At 38.2% G+C, this 22,674-nt stretch overlaps 1 protein-coding gene across 2 annotated transcripts in view; it reads left to right on the forward strand.

Annotated features, from left to right (window-relative positions):
* The first annotated feature begins 10,595 nt into the window (after positions 1-10,595).
* LOC124156447 (inactive dipeptidyl peptidase 10-like) overlaps positions 10,596-22,674 on the forward strand; it is a 643,784-nt gene continuing 631,705 nt past the window's right edge. For both annotated transcript variants that reach the window (XM_046531006.1, XM_046531007.1), the window contains exon 1: positions 10,596-14,494. In XM_046531006.1, the coding sequence (XP_046386962.1) occupies positions 14,426-14,494 (69 nt within the window). In that variant the 5' untranslated portion in view covers positions 10,596-14,425. The remainder of the gene's footprint in view (positions 14,495-22,674) is intronic.

Genomic DNA, 22,674 nt, shown 5'->3' on the forward strand with positions numbered 1-22,674 from the left:
GCCTTAAAACCGTATTATCATTGATATCTTTGTGATATGAAATTAATAGCAATATAATATATATATATTTTCTGAAATCTTCTTAGACATCTTACCTACAATGTTACCTACGGTGAAGATGGATCCTTGGTCATGTAACCTTAATGTATGTTTGTAAGGTTCACGTTCAAAAATCGATAATTTCCCACATACCAGTTTGCCTTAATTTTTTTATCCGACGCAAGTGATCCATTACACTCTTACGTGTCGCACTAAGCACTAAATGGGACGCGAAAAGGTACTTTTTTCGCCAAGCGAGGGAGAAAATGGGGGTGAAAAAAAAGGATTCCATGCGAAGTCACCAAATGTAATGGAGGGTAGAAATGCATCACAGAAATTGCGGAGTCCCACATCTTCTCTCTTCATTTAATTTTGTTGCTAACCTTTTATTTTCTTTTCGGAAGATCACCGTAATCCATTTTACTTGTTTTTTTCAAAATGACTTAATGGGTTCCAGTATGAAACGAGAATTGGAAGCGCGTCGACGGGCGCTCTGTTCCAGGAAAGAGAGGTCGCTTCTACGACTGCGGGAAATTCTCTCCGTTAGTTTTTGCTGAGACGCTGGAACTCCACTTTGCGCATCTGTTATTGTCGGTGTTGCATAATTAGTCGGCGCGATCAAGATTCTTAGGGACATTCATCAGGTAGATATTTTGAATGGCTTATTTTGAAAAAATTATTACAAAAAGCCTGGAAAAAGATTTATGAATATAGAAATTAAAATGTAATAAACTAGCACGATGCTTCCAGAAATGAAGGAATTCTTTGAGTTATTCCCGCCAGAGTATAAGGATGGTCTGTCTATTTATTGGTCCTAATAAGGGCCTATTTTGAGGCGTATGTGCGTGGTTTTGTAATTCAACAATATTATGTACCAAACAGATAAAAAGAAAAAAAGTGATTAGAATAATCATTTTTATAAGCTTTGATTACTTAGTCACAATCATTCAATGATTTTTCTGGCGCTACTTTTGATGTATGTTTACTCTACATGTACGTTATCAATATTTTCAGGGGTTAATGTAAGGTATTCTGTATCTAATGTAAATGATGAAATGCTTCTTTTTGAAGTTAATAGATATTGCTAGACATGATATCTGTAGTTGACTTGTTATAATTGTGAAATGCCAGGTGATTCAATAAAAAAACTGCCATGACCTGTACTTAAACCTTTTCTTTTTTTCAGGTAAGTACCAGACGTGCTTGAATAGGACTCATCTCACTGCGAGGATAGCTACATTTGTAAAGTAGTGCTCATCTAGGCTCTACAAAAAGGTAATGTTCGTCTTAATACCACCGGTTTTTATTTTCGCAAAAAAAACGCGTGCTTTAAGTCTTTGGTATGACATCATTTTGAAACCAGGGTCTTTCATACTGGATAGCTTACTTTAAAAGTTGAGAGCCATAAGATGGTTTAATACCCCAAACGATTTGAGTTTGTGGAGTAAAAACCTTACCGTTGATAAGACACAAGCCTTCGAAAATTGTGGTTAAAATTTAAGATTTTGCCTAAATTAAGGAATTAGTATTTATTAATTAAAAAAGCAACAACTATATGCGATAAAAATCCACTTGTAAAATGTTAATCGTTAGAGAATACGTAAAATATTATATTTTTATGGTAGAAATTTCCCTTCGCCCAACGTGGATGATAACAGTCCTAATTTTGGTTTCTGATGAGTCATAAGGACTACAAACCAACACCTTGCAGGCCTAGAAGTGAATTGAATATGTTGTATGACCTTTTCACTTTTTCCTGTATTCTATCTCTTTTCTCTATTCTGAACTCATTGACGGTCACTTTTCTTGTGTTTCATATTTATAATTGATTCATACGCTGAATATATAATTTCGACATTGATGGATCATTTATTTATTGCGTTAGTATTTTATTAAATAAAGCTAATCGGAAAGAAACTACATTGGTTGTACAGATTTGACATAATCGGTCTAATCGTCATGCAATAATAGGTAATTATATACAAATAAGAAAAAATTATTACGCCAGAGCACTCATCCAACAGGCTTTGGAGTTTATGTAAGACCATCTACTACTATATTATTTTTTTATCTTTATTAAATATAATAATTATCTAATTATTTATGAATTCCTATGTTCCTAAATAGATGCGATATGTTCGCTGGTTATTTTATGCTATGTACATGGCATAAGCAGTAAACAAAACATATATTTCTCAAATAAGAGGTTAGCATTCCTTTTTCGGCATTTTGGTTACTATTAGTTTTAATTAGGCTTTCAAATTGTTTGTTTTCATCCCCGCGTTAATTTTTTGAGCTATAATAATTTATGATAACGCCATATAGTTTTCTTATTGAGGCTGAAATGATAAATGCTGTATTGTTTTCTAAACAGGTCGCCTAACATGGAAAAAGAAAGCAAATTAGAGCACGTATAGGATTCTAATTAAGAATAACAACCAGGAAGCCATACAACGCCTTATTAGATGAGCTTTTTATTACGAATAATTTCTTGATTTTCTCAAGTATTTTTCGTACTAAAAAACGAATTGTTCTTTGTGAACCCTCAAATTCATTCAAGTTTTCACTTACGTGAAAGAGGACCCAAGTCCTCATTACCTCATGCAATCGAGATTCCACTGAGCACATAATTTCCGGGTATCAGCGAGGCCGTTGGCATGGCAACGGCCTCCCGGGTCCGGACCTCGGTCTCCGCCAATGGGCGGACCGGGGCACCCGGGGCGCCGGAGACGCCGGCCGGGACCAAATCATCCCTGCTGCTTCTCCCCTGCGCCACACATCCTTTCCATTCACTCCACCTCAACCACTGCGACTGGTGAATGGATTCCTATTCCTTCGCAAGAGGGAATGGTAACATGGTTTTCTACTGGATAGTGCGTTTGGCTACTGACGATGGTTAAAATATAAGGTTTCCGGCTTAATTCGATGGATTTTTTTTCTATTTAAAATAATGAAAAGTACCAGTCTATTTTCATACTCATTTATTCATTACAAATGACCCGAAGTTTCGATAAGTGAAATAACCTTTAAAATGGCATTATGTGCCGAAACATAGGTTGGTTGTAATGAATAAAGAAGTGTGGAAACAGACAAGGACCTTCATTATGTTTAATACTGATACTGGTACTTTACTTGGGTTCGAGTGAAGTTATATGGGTTTGTGTCAGAAAAGTATCCCAGCAATTGGAGTAGCGCCACTTATTATCTTGTATGAAATAATACCTTCTATAATCCCGTGTGTTACGCTAAGACCACGCACTTGAAGCAGGTTAACATGGTAACAGACGAATATGTTTAATTTCCATCAGAAAATAGTAATGAGGTGAATGTGCCTTCCCAGATATCGTGCTTATCCGTCCTGTAGTAAAAAAATTACAACCATCTCATTTTTCCCCTCTCTTTTTCTATATAAAATTCGATTAAAACTTTTGCAGGGTATCAAGCTCCCCGTAGATAGCAAAAGAAAAGTATTTCGGCCTTAAAATAACACGCTGCAGTTTAGAAAGCCCAACTTTGTCCTTGGGGAGCTGTATCAGCCCTTATCAATTCGGCCACCTGATGATGCTGAAAAGCGAAACCGGTCGTATTAATAAATGTAAAATTGTGGAAATTGCTCCTGCTCTTTCATTTTCATTATGTCACGTTTCCACTCCATCTCGCCTGAAACCTCAGACTTATCACATCCTGACAGAAAACCTCGTGGTGTGAAGTGGAACAGGGAAAGAAACTGCAATGAACTTATCATGAATGTTCGGAGTGAAGATACCTGCGGCAAGCAACGGGATGAGCTACACCCCAAACCATTCCGAAGTAACCTTCATGTGCAAATAGGAGTGAGTGAAAGAGTGGTGAGAAAAAAAATCGTATAAGACTTTTAATCTCCATTATATGGTGTAGAATGACAGATCATATAAATTCCAAATGTTTTATACTTTCTGGGTAAACATGGGTGAGATCTCCTTGAGAATTAAGCCTTATTTTTGTGGTTAATTTGCCCGCAGCATTTATATGCTCTGTTTGCAGTTTGCATAATGAAGTTTCTATATTTATTATTTAAAGTTGCTACTTGCAACGAAAAAGAATAACATTATTTGAGACCTTTGAAAAAACGCGGAAAAATCATAAAAACTGTTAAAAAGAGAATTTATTGTTCCGATTTTCAATGTTTTCTAATTTCATCAATGTACTATTTAAGTTTCTGCAAGCACAAACAACACAGTACACTTACAACACAAACATATGCGCACAATATTTGTTGTAATTGTAAACTGACTGGTGGTAGTGAATCTGGTTTACCTGGACGGCTTCAATTGATTTGAGATATATCACTAAGGACATTTTATTGCGGAAGATATTTTAGCTGCAGTGGTTTTATCTGGCAACACAGTAACTAATAATCACCAAACGTCTCACTTATCTCCAAATTTAGGTTTTAACTTGACATTCAAAAGAATGTATGTATAGTTCATTTTCATCTACAAATGCAAGATTTTAGGAAGAACGCTTCTCTTCTGCGCAGATCAAATGTTATAGATTTCAATGGTTATTTATGTAACCAAAAATTCATCCTATATCCAATGTATTTCAGCCTATTGATTTTATTTGAATTGAGATTTGATGATACCTGGATTGAAGTAACGCGACGGCATGGAGTTAAAACACCGTGAAGAGTTGTATCAAATGTCAAAGCGTTTATGTGGACCGCTTTTGTGAGTCATTCACTCCATTTTTCAATCCTTCCGGTGCTGGCAGCATGTGTGAAAACGGCCGAGAGGATAGGGAAATATTTTGTATTTTTTTCTGGATGACTGTAATAGTAAAAATTTGCCATCAGGTGATGGATTTCCACTGAAAGAGATTTATTTCTAGTATTTCACCGGGTAAAATGGGAGACTAGTATCTACTGACACCAAGTTTCTCTCTCTGTATCAACTCGTCTCTTTAAAATACCATTTAGATTTTAGGACTAGATTTTGGTCATCTGTGTATGACGGTAGCCTATTTCAAAGTAAAATTCAGTGAAATTCGTGGGTAAATACTGTAAATACTGATATTTTATACTACTCCGCTTGAAATATAATAGTAAGCTCAGGCAAGCATATTGTTTGAGAGTGATTTAAAATTTTTGAGGATTTTTATTTTGGATTCGTTGACTCGTTAAATTTAGATAAGGCGATGGATTCACATTTAATTAGGCACAGTTTAACGTTTCTGGAGTGTCTTGAAGTATAAATTGTAAAAAAATGTAGCCATATTTATAGCTTTACTGAGGTTGATAGCTCATCAGGAGATTCGAGATGATATACATTATATAATATTTCACTTATGCAAAGGCAAGCACTATCTTGGTGATCAAGAATTTTATTCTTTTTTATAGATTGAAAAAAATTACCTCCGAAAAAGTAATGGATTAATGTCTAAGTAGAGGAATCATAATTCTATGACCGTATCTAGTATGCCATAGTCATAGTATTGGTTGAAAAACTAATACTCATGCTTACCCAATGATGTTTGCTATTGAAAATTTTATTCACCTTTAATTGACAGCAAACTCAATAAATCAGATTGCCTTATTATTTTCTTATCGACTGATTAAAAAAAATATTTTTCACTGAGATTGATTTTTACATTTGTTGGCATGCGTGAAGTAGGGCTTTGTCACATATACATGCAATTTGCTTGCCATTTTTATGTAGATTGTTTGTTGAGGCGAAAGAATAAGACATGCCTCAATTGAAAAACGCTTCCTTAAATATTGACTTTCTTGGAAGCTAGAGAGTAACTAACCTTTTGAAAAAATTACGCTCTTACTTGGTGTATAGGATTTGTACTATGAGGTTAAGAAATAATCTACATCACAGTTTCAGGTGTGAAAATAATTGAAAACGTAAGCATTGTAGATATTGAAGAAGCAGTTTTCCATGGCGAAAGCAAATTTTGAAATGCATAGAATTTACTCTGGTGAATGTTGTCAAGAATATATTTAATTATTATCGTATGATTTCTATGGTAACTGTGAAAATGGTAACTTGCAAATTTAAATAGGAAAATTGACATTGGCACAACCGCAACAATGCCCGTAGTTGCGCTTGAAAAGAAATATCTCTTTAGTTTGGTGCCATTATTTTAGTAGTTTAAACGCTTGGAAATTGATAAAAATCTATTATCCGCCATATTTATGCAATGGCGCTTTGTGCAGTAGTAAATTCTAAAACAGTATTTCAAACATCATCAAATAAAATTAAGTCTCGTGTAGTGGAAATAAATGTAAATAAAAGCAATATAGAAATTTTCTGCATCCATTCAATTATTTCATCGAAATGCGAATATTATGTATATCAAGCATAATAGTTTACATCGTGTCACCCCTGGTTTGACTGATATTGACACCAAATGCCAGTGTAGTTAAGTACGAGACAAGCAAATGATCATATACTAATGACTTGATTAAGAAATTATAATTATGTATGTAACGTATTATTGTTATAAGTAATGTTACTGTAATTATATATTTTTTAAGTGGCAACATCATAAATCGCCTGCTCACGATTTTTGCCATGCGTATTTATATTTTATTTCTGGCAACTTATTTCATGCTTAAAATAACTAAAAGATAGCATGAAATGTGTATCATATTAGGTGGAAAAAATTCATTTTTACGAGATGAATATTCCAATAAGCATAGGATGTCACAGTAAAAATCTTATATATTATTCGGTTCGATAAGTGCATTATGATGAAATTCTCCTTAAATATCCCACTCCTTGAATAATCTCAAAAGTTAAATTCCTGAGGCATCAAATTAGTATTGTGAGCGATAATTGGCTTATGAGCCGGGAAGGAACTTTTTACGCAAAGAAATGTTGTTTTTTATTACTATCTTAAGGAATCAACCAAGCCGGCCTCGGTGGCGGCGGGGTAAAGCTCTGATCTGTCAAACAAGAGGTCGCGGATTCGAGTCCCGACAGGATATGTTGCCCCTATCCAAGGCAAGGTTTTTCGTGTACGTTAAAATTATTGATGCGCGGAAAACTACGGTGTATAAAGCCGTATGGAGCTGTTTTCTGTGGTATGAGAATAAAATGAATGAATAAATAAATAAATATATTTCCCAGTGCACCACTTTGTGTAGCTTTCACGGAGAACTTTGTTCAACTGTACCTAAGTTGGGGTGTATCTAAACCTTCTTTATCGCGGTCGCATTCTAGGAGTTTCGCGTGCCTCTGAGGCTCGGCTTGAATGTAAAATACGAAGAACCGCGGATATAAAATTTTAGAAAGTATGCGACACGCCCAGCCAAATGCTTCCCTTCAGGTTAGTTTCCCGGGTAAAGTTCAGAGGGCAGCTAGAGCGCGCGAAAGAGGATGTCCGCTGTCTTCCCGCCCTGGATGAAGCTCTCTCTCTCCCCCCCCCTCCCTCCACCTGTCATTTGAATATCCCGCATACTCCACCCCTTTCTCTCCTCCCCACCTCCACTGGATTGAGACGCAACAGGCGATAACCATTGGTCCGCGCAGTCGCCGGACACGGTCCAGCCCCGTTCTACGCGGCAGGCATTAACAGACGCGGGAGCCCTCTGTGGGACAAGCTAAGAAGGTTGGCAGCACGGGGTAAGAGTGTGCCGCGGGAAGGGTGGGGAGGTTTGTGTATTTTGTCCTCCAGAGGGAAGTGGAGAGATAAGGGTCTACTTCTACTCGGAAGGGTTGAAGGTTTGTTAGGGTCCGGCCGGGACCTTCCTGATATGGCTTATCTACCCCGCAGGCCCAAGAATGAGGGCCCTTTAGGTAATCCGCTCGTCGCGCACACATCGTAAATTTCAACTTGAGACGCAATAAGTGTATTTATCCATAGAGGCTATAGCGGTGGCTCTTCATATTCATTCACGTATCCTCTTAGTGCGTTGGTAGTGATAATTGATGGGTTTGCGTAGCTGAGCACAAGTTCCAAAATAAGCATCCCTTTGTTTTCTTTTTCTACTCCAATACATTGCCATCCACTTCCTTAAAGTCAAAATTCATCACATATACTAGGCTGATGAGGATAATGATATTTTTACTTGTGCGGAGAGGGTACAGCGCACAAGGTTTGCTTGCACACTTTTAAGATATTATCTACTCGTTTCAGTACAGTAGCCTACTGCTCTTAGGAACCTACAACTTATCCTTTTCTCCGCATATCCATTATTTTTATGATCAATTTTATTTTAAATTCAAATCCACGTAGGCGCACCTCTTTATTGTAACTTGGTTGCTAAAAATCACTTAGTGTCTATTATTTTGGTAATTAATTAGCGGAGAGTGTAGCTAATCCTAAAAGTTAAATTTTGACGTGAGTTGATCGTAACTTATGTATTTTTAATAATTTTGGAGATGGCACGCGTAATATTTTGTAAGTCACATATTTATAATGTTGTAGCATTTACGGATACCATCAGCGTACCTATGTTTTTTATAGTATACATGCAATTATATTTCTTTTTCATTAGTAAGGATAGGTTCCTGTCTTCTCAATACATGAGCCGATAATACTCGATATCCAATGATTTATCGTGTTCTCTACTTATTCTATTCTTCTAGATCATTGTTAATGTGTTTGTAGCTCAGCATATTCAGCGTATCCAGGATCTTCCTTGTGCTACTCTTGTGGTTTCGTTTACTAAACATCACGTGGTGAACCTCCGATTTTTTAATAAAAATGAACGAGTCTGAGGCGTGTTTTAAATGTTATTATATGGCACGTTATGAAACCATTTACTGAAAAGACGGGTGATATTATTCTTCCTGAAATTTAATAATACATCATTTTTATCTTCGTAAGCCCATATAACACATTAAGTACACAATTATGTTTATAATGAGCCGCTTTTTCTGCTCTTCAGCTGAAAGGTGGGTTTGGATGCGTATGAGTGGCCTCATCTTGGCTCATCCCGTCTCATGGCCATGGCATATGATTTACACAACGTCAAAAAAGGGATAGTGGCAGACCTTTCTCCCTGGCAACGGGAAACTAGATCCTCATAATTTTTTATCAAAAATTTCGTTTCAACTTAAAAAACTTATGAGTGCTCCAGGAAATTCCATGCATAGTGGAAGTAGTGTAGCTTTAGAGGTAACACTTTTTAGAAACAATCAATTTTATCTCATGAAAAGGCTTCATAAATGACTCTGAGAAGGTATTATTCGTTTGTTCCATGGTCAAATTTCTATTTGCGGATTAGATTCAATTTATATACAATATAACGTAGAATACCATGGCTTTTGATTTTGTTATTTGTTAGAATTTTGTTATTTGGTAGGGTACTTTATGCTGTCATATAATGAACTTTTCTCGAAATAATATTCTTTCGAGGTCTCTTAAAAAAATAAAGGAAGTTTTCAAATCTCGCTAGTTTGGAAATTACTCTTGTCATTGTTTTTAGTATGTTGGTATATATTTCCCTGAAGTATGACATAAGTTTCAGCTGTATACATTGTTTACTATGTCTGTGGCAACCGCTGACGTTAATTTTGCTTTTACGACATCGGCGATTTTCGTTAGTTAAAGTAAATGGATCAAAGAATGATTGCAAAGCGAAGAACGATCAGCAAATAAGGGTGTAACATGTTAATAAAGTACAATGAGCCTACTATGAGCATAATAAGAATTTACGAGTGGTATAAACGTTTCTATGGTGCAGTAAAAGCGTTGAAGATGAGAAACATCTTTCGAAGAAAACGTGAAAAGAGTTATTGAAGTGGATATAAACATCTATTACAATGAATATATATAGTGGGGGACTATTTTAAATGCGACAACATTAATGCAGGCGAGTAAATAAACATTTTTTCAAAGAACTAAAATTCTCGTCATTTTCTGCGCACATTTAACATGTTTATGGGTGTAGACATCTTACTTCGATGGGGTGGTGCAGGTGGCGGGACTTGGGGGCTAACCTCGATAACCTCACAGCAGTAGTGGGGTCCGGGAGGTTATGAAATTTTTTTGGCTTGTAGTAGCACTTTTAAGTTCGTCAAGTTTCTAATTTTCCAAAGGAATAAGTTTTTAAAACATCTATCTATGGATATCTTTTGTAATTTTACTTCATGGTTAGTTTCTACAATTCATTACGCTTTTATTCCTTATAATATAGAGTCCAAATCAGAAATATTGGCGACAGCTGGACAAAGGTACCATTTTGGATACCCCAAATTGTTGATTGTATTATATCCGATGTGGGTTTGGGTACCTCTAGCCCTTCTCTGGATCCGTCACCGAGTGATAGCAAAACCTTCTTCCCTTGGAGACGCGCGAGGGTTCAAGGCACTGCGGAAAAGGTCCAGGCAATGTGATGCTGAAGTGTGAATGAATCCTCGGCGAAGGGGGAAGCGCGCATCCTGCCCCTCTTTCCCCCTCCTCCTCCGCCCGAACTCTCGGAATGCTCCCATCCCCCAGTCCACGCGCTGCGGGACCCCTCCCCTCCGCCCCCACCCCACATTCCTCCCCTCCCCTCTCCCAGCGCGCGCTGGGATCGCCTGGGCGCCGGGCTCCCCGATCGCAGTTGGCGGCTGACATCGCTGCTCTCGACCCGCTGACTCTCTCTACCGCGGTCCTGTACGGCGGTGCTTCTCTTCCTCATAAAGAATACCGTCTCTTATCCAACCCCACGAGGGTTGTCTGTCATCATCTCTCTAGTTGTCAACCCTAATTAAACCGGCACACAAAGGACCGATAGTAATACAAGGAAAATCGTGGCGTGTGTCTCCGCCCACTTCTGCCCGACAACATTCCCTTTGGTGTCAGTGAACTCGGCTTTTTGTTCGTCATCTTAAGGTTTACGCTCAGTGTGTTTACATTTTTCTGTATTTTACCATTTTGGATGTGGTGTAGTGTTATTGTTAGAAAATGACCGCCTGGGAATTGTAAACAGTGCAAAATAATAATGTGAACGCATAAAATAAGACTCAAAACTTTTCTTTACTACGGTGATATTTTTATTTTTAACGACGTCTCCGGAATGAGATAAAATAAGTCAAAATGCCAGGAAGGAAGAGGCCAATGGGGTGATAAATAATGTGTTTTTTACACCCTGGGTAAGACTACCGAAGAGGTATTGTGGCGTTCGGTGTTCATTACTTAAGTGCTGACCAAATTTTCCTCGAAAGGACTCACCTCGTCCATAAGGTCACAATTATTGGAAGAAGCGGGGAAAACAGAAGCTTACTTTGTAGACTCCGTCGGCCCTCAACGTCTCACCAGGTGACGATTTAAGTGGCGTCTAAAGGCACCGCGGCGAACGCTAACCGTACTCAGGACTCGTGACTAAGAGCCGGCGGTCGCTATTCCTTATTAATATCCCGTGACGACTCATCAAAAGTGTATCGTCATTCCTCACTGTATCCAAACTGCTTTTATCTAGGCATCAATGATTTTACTGAAATGTTAAATCAATGCTTCTCACAATAGTAAATCGGGTGAGATCGGATGAGATTGGTAAAGAGTGGAAAAGATGGTAATGATGGACCCTAAAGGGTGTATCTCATCTTCAGAACTCTCCATAATCTATTCCAGCATTCTTTTTACTGATAAAGTCAATTTTAGACTGGTGATTCCACCTTAATATTCATACGAAGAGTTTTCAGTTTGTTGCGTTGTTTGCGGGGGGATACTTCATGTGATATATCCCACCTCCGGTTTAAAATTTTCCCCCGAGGGAGGAATATTGGCCTGCGGCTAGTTTGAGTGAGAGATTTGTCCCTGAGACGTTCCGTGAGTCAGAAATATTGAACCTCATAGCATTAGTGAGATTTCGTGGGTAAGATGGAAGAAGACCTAGGTGGTGCGAGCGGTGTTTTGGCCGCCCTCGCTCGGCAACCACGTGCCGGCGCCACGCCCTCGACCGCTCGACCGCCGCACCACGACCCTCCGCCCCCACACCCTTTGCCTCCCGCCGCGCTTTGAAGAAGATCCCGAAAGGAAAGAGTGTGGGAGGGTCCAAGGGGCGCCCTCTCTCTCTCTCTTTATCATTCTCCATACCCCCATCCTCCTCACTTCTCCCCACATCACCATCATCCTCCGGAGTGCTTCCGTACCGAAACTCTACTGATCCGCGGAAAAAAGGACTAAAACTAAAATTCTCTCCCGAATATGTCTCAGCAGTCTTGATCTAATCTCTCTCTTTTCATCCCGAGGAGGACGCCCCGAAAATACTTGCTCATCGCGGAGAGCAGTGAGGCAAAGAGGGAATATAATGCGGAAATATCCTTCTCTTAGCAGAGATCTATAACCTGTTGGAATTATTTGATGTTGCTAATGTTCTCTCAAGCAGCACGGAGTCGAGCTTAATGTAAACCTTCGCAGAATCGATGTTGTTCCTGCTGTAATTCGAAGCGAAGTGCGTATTCGTTACGGGAGTTCTGTATTTGTTGCGGAAATATTGTTGAGCATTGAAGTCAACCTCAGAATAATCAGAAGCATCACATTATTTTTATCGGGTATTCACCAAAACAGTTTTGCATAGTTTTAAATATCTCCTCCAATTTTCATCCTTGGAAAATTATCTGGAACGATAAAGGAACTACTAGGCATTTAAAATCCCTTTTTCATTTGGTTGAAAAAAATCCTTTTAACAAAATTTCCTCGTTAATTCTGTCAGTATAATTTTCTAAATGTGTGGAAACCACTGATTGGTTTACTTAAAGTATGACACTATAATGAACATAAATATATGGCAGGAAACTTAATCTGAATTCTTCTTCACTAAAATTAAAAAATTCATGCACCATATAATCCTCTTCCATAGGTGGAAATCGTTCTCCAAATTTTTGACGATAATCTTTTCCATATCTTTAAATCTTACGTCTTACTATTCTCTTCTCTTTCTATAATTATCTTCTAATACTAATATTTCGCGGGGTTCCAGTAACTTAACCTAAGAATTTGCGTCGCAAGAGATGTGATTGTTGCTTAAGACAACACGTTTTTCGGTACGACAATCAATGAATGTTGTTGATATTATTTTTAATACTCGCTTTTGAAGTTGCATTGTAAAGGTTCAGATTTTAATAAATTGTTATCATCGTAAAACGTGAATGAAAGTTATCCTTTTAAGAAAAACCTTTAGAAATATAAGATTCTTTCAGACAACAGGGTATCGAGTCGTTAGTACTGAAAGACCTCTGAAAGGATCCGATACTTTGTAATTTATCATTAAAATAAGGGTTTTAAAATAATTATAACGCTCTATAACACGAGGCATTTCGATGTTGTAGTAGCAGACAATGTTATTCGTGTGAGTTTGTACGTTGTGAAATGCTGAAGAAAAATAATCTAGCGCTCTTTCTCACATTCATCTTGTTCTGAGAGACATCTCCGCATTCATGACGGTATTAGCCATTTAAATCGATCTCTAAGTTTGTAGCCAAATTTTAAGGCGCTGAAAAAGTCTGAAGAAGCAAATTCTAGAGAAAAAACGCAGTATCATACCCTGCAGTAGCAGTTGAATCAACCCCGTCCGAAAGTCCCCGTTCGAAGCAACCTCGAAAGAATTACCGATTTATAGAAAACCGAAATCGATTCCGATAGATTGAATGCCCAAGACAAATCTCGAAGTTGATACATGCTGCAAATATCGCACGCCAGTTGAGCAGGTGGGTCGTGAAGTAATATACAATATATCCGTCAGTCGGTCTCCATAAACTGATTTCTCTCTGAGGAAGCTGAGCGTGAAAGTTGAAAACAAGGGATTGAACTTTTCCACTCTCTTGTAAGTTAGGATCGCTGTTCAAAAACTTTGGGGGGTCAACGACTTGGTACCCGAATCAAGACAATTGCCAAACTATCTGGGCCGTACTTGAGCAGGGACGTCGACCTGGTTCAGTAGACGGTTCCTACGTTGACTTGTGAGGGATACAAAGGGCTCTGAGGCTCCTTTCGGGAGAGTTTGGGGAGGTGTTCCGTTGTGGGTGATAGGAAAGGCAATTAAGAGGGCCAAGCGATCTTGATAGCTGCAGTTCCTTCCAACCCGAACAGGGTTATCGACCATTTGTTTAGCCAACGCCAACCCAAATTAGATACGTCGGCCCCCGCGACAGGACGGTTCCTCGACTCCCCCAAAAGAAGGAGACTTCCTGTCTGTCCATTCCCGTTAGCCCGGCTTGGTAAAGTTTTCGGGCCTTCCTGGAAATTCCACCCATTCAACTCCCCTGTGTGCTCCGGTAAACTTTCGAGAGACTCGTGTGCTCCTATTTCTCACCGCTCCCAATCAGTGCGTCGGTCTCGGGATTTTGCAAGTGTTTGAAGGCACCCCTCTCTCGACGCCTGTTTTCCGGAGAGAGAGCTGACGGTGAAGGCGATATTTCTCGTCAACAGAGCCTTGTTTTAAGCGAAGAGGACATCTGAAGTCTCCGAGATGAATACGGTGCAGAGTGGAGGCGGCCAAGGAGTCGCGTCCAGCGGCAAGAAAGGAGACGCTCTCGAGGTAGGTGAGTCATCAGAGCGGGGAAGAGGTGGCCAGAGGGGGGAGGAGGTAAAACGGGTTAAGGGTGTTTTTGTTGCCATGGAGACGGATGCTTATCGCCCCCGAGGCCCCTTGACGCTGTTGTTAAGGGGGGGGGGGGGAGAAAATAAAGAAGAAAGCCATTAAAAATATAAGCAACCAATCCGGAAGCTATTCTAAACCCTCTTTGTGTACAAGGGTTTGGAGAAAGGTTGGAGAAATCTCGCGTTATCTCTTAATTGCCCCTGGAATGATTATAATTATTTCTGAAACTATCTTGTTTTTTAGTTTTTTTTAAATTTTATCAATATCCTGGCCAATTGTGGGAACTTAATTTTCACTTTCTCGGGATGTTGCTCGTCGTTGACACAGGATTGCATCCACGCTACGTTGTGCAACATGTATCCATTGTCTCCAATTTAGTTGAATTCGGCTGGATATTAACATCACAAATGTGGGAAATAAATTACTTGGTAATCGAAAGCCTTTGCCCTCAAGATAGCCTAATTATCAATGATATAACCATACTCTAGATAAAAATCAAGTACAATTACTAAACACATTTTTGGGGAAGAAAAATATAGATTAAATGTTATAAGATGGCCATGAAGCCATCAGATCTCATTAGGCTCTTCTGTCTATTTCTCAGGATTTTAAGAAAGTAGCTTTTATCTTTCACTCTTCGGATGAATATCTTATATCTCTTTCTATGATTACCCAATAGCGGAACGATAAAAACGGAGCAAACTCAGGTTGCACATATTTTATTCCTATGCCCACTCACACTGGTTTATCATACTTTTGTGAAACTTCTACCACCTGAGATGTTGGTAGTCTTATCAAAAGCGTCATCATATATGTTGCTTAGGCTCATAGCTTCCTTTTCTCAATCTTATGCGGCTATGGGTTTATGTGCTACCGGTACTCACATTACAAATTAAAATATCTTCGATTAGACATTTTCGACATTTATAAATGTATCAATAGTTTTTCATTTTAAGGAGGATTACTCAGCTGGAGAAGGCTTTTGGAATTTATATCGCTTTGTGGCAACTGTTTATGTTGCCAATATTTTCATGTGAAATTTCATGGCGAGCAATTTTTTATATTAGATATTTTAAGAAGACGGATATGGATGATTTCGCTTCAGAAATAAATTATAATCATAAATATTGTAACCCTCCTTTAGTTGCGTCTACCAGACGCGTTTTTTCTTTCCCCACATCGTATTTTCATTGTTAGGAAATCCATATTCCTCGTATATTGTTATTTTTTGATTCTGAAATATCACCAATATGGTTATATATTATGGTATGCTATGGTATTGGAGGAGGCGACCGACAGCTGAGGTCATTTGCGCCATGAGGAAAGGTATACGTAAGGAAGGGTGGAGAGAAACCCGGCGTCGGCATGAGCCTGCTCTTAACGAAAGGCGCCTAGGGGACCACCGCTTACCGTCCCATTCGACGGACGGAGTGCTGCGCTTGAAATTTTTATCATACTTATGGAATAAATGTTGATATTTTGTTGTTTTTGGAGTCTGGTCGACGCCACGAGACGACTTGATTTACAATACATGTTTCCATGGTAATATCTTCGTGATATTCACCGCTAAGTTTTTAAACACGCTCATAATTCCAATTAAAAAATTTCTAAAGCACTAATTTTTGGGATAACTGAATTCGTCCTATCGCTACGAATTATTATTGCAATAAATTTGATATAATTTCGATGGAAGAGAAATAGAAAGAATCATCAAAATAAGTATATTCAGTATTTTATTAATACAAATATCTCCACCATTACTATGCATAAATCTGCCTTTGTCCACTCATGAAATTAAGTATTCAATGAATGATTTATTGTAGTTAAAAAAGTTATTTCTACTTTCATGAATTTTCTTTAACCCTTCCAAAATGGTGTTAGTGAGACTCCGCACGACAAATAGCGTTCCAAAATGTGACGCTGCTGACAAAGGGTTAAGTTGCCCATCTACTACACAATACCCTATGATTTCTTTAATATTTTTTTGTTTATTTTCTCAATTTTAATCGCAAATTTTTTATTTTTGTTTCCAAATTTATTGATGCGTCATACATAATGTTTACGAGCATTTAAGATGCAGTGCCCAGAAATTGAAAATCTAGAAATTAAGTGATTTAACACATGTATTGCTTTTTAAATAATATATTTGGCTTCAAAAAGTCTATTGAATACAGTATATCGTTCGGATAACTATTTATGCCTTCCCTAAGAAAATTTTTAAAAGGAGTGAATAAAGATTTATTTTATGGATCATCCAGGCCATCAACTTACTGGTATGTAGGGAATAGGGCCTGCATAATTTTCAACTCTTTTCTGCAAAAGCTCAATAAAAATTCTCTTCAAGTCACAAAACAGCGAATTCCAGGAACTTTGGAGAGCTAAAAATAAAAAATACATGCAAAATTCCAAGAAAATAAAGCTGGAAGAACCACAGTTTTAGATAAAAACGTTTGTCTTATACTTGTTCCCCTTTGCTGTGATTTGGGAAAAGTTTTCCGTTTTACTTGGTGGAGGGATAGGAAATGACTTTTACAGTAATAAAGTTGTGCTACAAAAGATGCTTTTGAAACCTGCCGGATTCTTATGACTCTACCATATTGCCTTTTCCTGAATTAGTGGAAAAGCTATGCCAAAAACTAACAGAAAAATTTTTTAGGAGATGATCTAAAGATGGTGATTTCAACTTTTAAGGTAGTTTATTATAAATTTTATATACGCTATATTTCTTCTCCAAATATTGCAGATGGTTTCGCGTTGCGTGGCCTTAGAATGTAGGGTGATTCTATAGGGCATAATAGATTTAAGTATGGGGCATCAAAGTTAGCATTTACTCATTTAGGCAACATCAACTCAGAATAGCTTATGGAGATAGGGGAGGAAGTTTTTTGTTTAGGAATGTTGTACATCGTGGGAATATTTTCTCTTATTATGAACACCAATACTCCAATTGATTGGTGGTGCACTCAAGTGAGTTTGTGGGTGCATTGCAAGTATTGCAGGTTAAAATTATTATAGGATGATTTTTCCTGCGCGTCTAAATGTAGTTTTCTCGGCACTTCCTTTCATATTGTTAGCATTTAGCATTCTTCTCTTTCTAAAAGAATGATCTCAGAGCCCCCATAGTGAAAATGCATGAATAAAGTTGATTTCTATTCTCATTGTGAATTAATTATTAGCGCTAAGAAGCACTCATGTTATACTCGTATTTTGTATCAGAGGCATTATGTTTTTGAAACGATTACTGAGGCTAGTGGAGTATTTATTAAAATTACATACTATTATATTTAGACACAAATGCAAGAGTTATGCGTAAGAGCGTTTATTTATGCTATTTTCCAATCGTTAATAATTTTCTCATCTCGCCAGTGTAGACTTACAATTTCAAAATTTTCTTGAAATTAGTTGTATTTTTTAAGAGCATTCAGTCAGTTGTATGTTGTTGTGAGTAGAAACAAAGCCCTATGATTTCAGTGATTCCTGATTGGCAACACGAAGGTCCTCAATATTTGAACTTTTACACAGGCTCTTATTGTCAGTTTTGTCTTATACCACCACATTTTTTAATGAATACTTTTTTCCAAAATTGTTTGTTTTTGTTTTCTCTATTACAGATAATCTTCTCATCATCATATTTGTAGATGTAAATGCAAATAGGAGATGGAATTATTCAATCAAAGATTCACATTTTTATCAATTTGATATTCTTACGCAAATGCCATAACTTTACAGTACTTGTTACTAAATTGAAGCAGAAGAGTAGTAGAAATCCAGAAATACCAAACAGGCGAATTATAAGTTTTTTGTTGGCTGGTACGAAACGGCATACCTACTGTGTAACCATAAATATTATTGAATGCACTTATTTGCTTTACATATTGTAATATAAGTTTCAGATTTTCTTTTCCAAAACGTCATTGAATATTACAAAAATCATAAACAACGGAAGCAAAATCCCACTATCGATAAGGTTCCAGCACTACATGCAAACCTCCCCTGCTTATATAATTTTGTGCTTTTGGTCTAATCTAGTCTAGCCGCTAGCAGCCTTCGCCAAATGAAGTCGATTCTTTCGTTGGATATTGCTAAAATTTATTTACCTTAAGGTATTTTTCGACTGATTTAATTGCTTCAAATATTCTACTGTGTCAAACCTTGTTGGTGCCTTTAGAAAGTAATATCTTGCATTTCACTGAAGATATTTTGAATAGCTATCATGAGTCATGCAAACAGGTAGACGAGTATCCATATACGCATTTTATGCTTATTGAACAATTTATATATTGCCAAGAATGCAATCACATATACCTACTTGGGAGTCTAAATATGCTTATGCGTATTCCATTTTATTTGCATTTAAGTTGGAATAGAAGGAAACGAGAATATCGCCGTTCGCTGATAGCCAAACCGAATTACAGCGTCCTCCGGGATCGAACTCTTTCCCGAGCCAACTCAACCCTTTTCCGCTCGTGGACCTCAATTTTTAGGGATTCTGGCTTTGGAGCGAGAGAAAGACAGAGCTGAACTTTGCGGAGGGATGGAGAGAAGACATTTCACTCGTGTCCTATCTCTTTCTCCCTCTCTCCCTCTCTGGAAAGTCAAAGGAAGCATGTCCGCGATCAAAGACGGAGCCAGAGGGGCTCCAATTTTAGAGTGTTTCTCCGCTCTCACGCTGGACCGTTTTGCCCGAGTCTGCATTTCCCTCGATTAAGGCGGTCGTGAAAAAGGATTCAGGAGACAGCCAGCTCCTGGCTCGCTCTCTCTCTCTCTCGCTCTCCAACTCCTTTTGCGACCGACTGACTTGGAGTCACTTGGAATGGGAGGAGGGAGGGGGTGAGGAGAGATATGTTGCCGACCAAATCTCTTTCTCTCTCCAATGGTGCGACCGACTTCGACTCCGATCGCCTTGGGGTTCGATTCCTGATCCGTTTCCCGCCATCGCGCACCAAGAACGTCGAATGCTCCCGGGCCCCATTTAACCTCCCATCCATTCCTACCCCCTACCCTCCGCTCACTCCCTAGCGAGCGCTTTCTCGTTTCGCGTACGTATAGATCTGGGTCAAGTGTCTCCGCTCCGGGGATCTTTTAATTGATCCAATCGTCGATAGATGACGCTTCTATAGAAAATTTCTCTTGCTCCTCACGGTCGATTCACCCCCATGATCACTTTATCACCTTTTTAAACCTGTTAAACTCGGAGGAGGATGAGTGTCTGTGCATGGGGTCGTAATCAGTTAATAATAGAGGCTCGTAAGTTATTTTCATCACTCGGGACAAAGGAAGAGTTTTAGCTCAGATTTGATTGAAGAATGCAGTGCCATTTTGACTGTAGCTCTTCCCCAAGAAAAGTGCTTTTTTTACTTTTTCTTCTCTACTATCATCATCTTTTCTACATTGATTTCTTCAGCTTCAAGTCGTCAGTATGTCAATGCGATAAATGAATGCATTCACTGGCGGATGCTGGTTTGCAACAAGGCGAGTAAGAACCAGGGAAGTACGTCCCCACACAGGTGGAGTTTGGAGTGCCTCCCCATAAACGTTTCGATTTTCAAGGTTCAAAGGAAAGGATGTATTGGCATACATCATATTAATTATTGTATTTATTTTCACTATTTTTAATTAATTTTCCGGTAGGTATAGCTTGATACTTGCACAAAGGCGGCCTCGTTGGCCTAGGGTAGGTTGCCCCTATCAACAGTGTGGATGCTTGTGTGTTGCGAATTATTAACGTACTCCCGATTTAACGCACAGTAAGTGCTGGATACTTGGTAATTGGAAATAAAAATGTGGTACCCTCCCGAAATTTAGATTTGTCTATTTGCTAGTTAATGCATTATGTGGGTGGGGTATAATGGTATATCATGAAGTGTTAGACAGCTATACACTGTGTAATATGGAAACCGGATCACAGCGTGTACAGGAATCGAACTTTTTCCGAGGTTATATATTATGTTAAATATACCTGACCAATATCCAACCGAATGAATCGACTTCATTTGGCTAAGGATGTTTGCGGCTGATTCAGTCAGCATAATTAGGTTCTAACTGATTTCCCGCATAATATTGTAGCGTTTTAAAGATGAACCTCCACAAAAGCATAAATGCATCTATAAGAATGGGAAGTTCACATATAGTGGCGAATTATTATCTCATCCATAGTGGAATTGTGGATCCCGTTGTCTATGATTGTTTTTATATATTCAATAACTTTTTGGGGCTGGAAATTCAAATTTGAAAAATTTTCAGGATCCGGTAATGGCAAAGCCCTGTTAGCTCATAAACATGTCGCAGATTTTTTCAAATTTCTTAGAACTAAAATTGAAGTGACAACCAATTATAACGCACATAAGTTTGGATTATCATTTACTTAAATCCATTTTGTTCAATCGTTTAAAATTGTGATAGTTCGTTTCTTCTCCGTTTATGTATGGTGGATATTGACAATCGTATTCATCTGTCATCCCTTGTCCAAACAGCCTAAGTAGGATTTTGCTCGAGTAAATTTCCAACAGGTATAACCATCTCATTTAATATAGCACGGCGCTGAAATAATTCAGCGTGCAGTGTGCAAGAAGCTTGTTTGTTTTTCGTAGCTTGGGAGCCATATTTTCATGGAGATCCGGGGAAGAGCATGGCTTTGGTCCATGTATCGTGTGAGAGGATCAAATTATTAGTTCGGCGCTGCGGCTGCCAAGCGTCCTTGGCTCTTGGTATCTCTAGCATGTTGCATTTGAATCCAATTATTCATCAGTGAAAATTCACTCTTTGAGAGTAGACGTTGCGCTTATGAGCCGCTGAACCTTGCAGATTGCTTCAAGTAATTAGTTAGTGAATCGTTTTATACACCAGTATTAATCGCTATGTTGCTTTAAATTAAACCAGCGACCAAAGCAAATGCAGCAAACCTAACAATAACGCCATGTACAAATGCAACTTTGAGCTCTTAGTTAGATAGAATGCTGGATATCGGCGATGAGGTCCGCGCGTGTAAATGCATAGGAAAATTTCAATAGAGGAGAACGCCAATAAGCCTTAATTGAACAAAGCGATCGGAGTAATAGGGTGGATCTGGATTACAGTCCCATCACGAAATTGTACTGCGTACCCTGCAGCGCACTAGATTCTGTTTCTTGACGCGAATTCTCCCGCATAGTTTGTGATGCTAAAAATTCAGATTTTAAATCTTTCTGCGAATTGAATAGCGAAAATTATATATCATTGAATAATATAGGTATCGTACGTAAAAGGATAGTGCATGCATTATAACTCTGTAACACTCCTTGGCCTAATAATTCGGAGTTCTCCTCCTAATCAATTGACACCCACCTGATAGGAATATCGGCATTGAAGACCTTATTTCAAAACAATTATCTTTCAGTTGTCTCCAGGTTAAATAATATTTCACGTAATTATGCTCTCTTACTTACGGTGCCAATTATAGTTGTAATTTACTGTCAAATTTAGTGTGAAACTTCTGCAGAAAAATATATCGAGGCTGAGAAAGCAAACAATTATCTCGGGAAGCATGGAGATATTTTACTATCCTCTGTCAAAAAAAATCGTGGTGACAAAGAAGCTTTCACTCTAATTAACCTCGATTTGAATATCATTTTCTACCGTTAGCTTACATAGATCTTCCAAGTGGCTATTCAGTCTTGCTGCTTTTTAGAGGACACAAATCTACGAAAAATCGAAGCATATTTAATTTATATTACCTTTTGTATTAAGGTTGAATTAATTTTTAACTAATTAAAGTTCCTCAATTACTTGAGGTCTAAAAATTCATGGCGCTTATTGTAGCGTAAAGAGTTGAATCCATCATTTATTTTAGTGAGTATGACACATTAGTGCATTACTTTCGCGCTGGCATATTTTAGCCGCTACGTAGAAACATGCCGGAGCTCTCAAGATTAATACTTTTTATGAATTACGTTAAAACAAATATAGCATATGTCTGCGGCACGTATGCATATGAGACACAGCAATTTAAAGTAGCTCAGTTGTAAATAACTGGTACAGTGGGCCTTACGGTCTGTCTAATGCGAAACTACGCCAGCAATCGATTGGTTTGATTTTATCAATGAAATGAGAAGGTTTTCCCTGTCGAACTGATGATTTTC

The sequence above is a fragment of the Ischnura elegans genome, chromosome 3 (genome assembly GCF_921293095.1).
Source record: "Ischnura elegans chromosome 3, ioIscEleg1.1, whole genome shotgun sequence".
Lineage (NCBI taxonomy): Eukaryota > Metazoa > Arthropoda > Insecta > Odonata > Coenagrionidae > Ischnura > Ischnura elegans.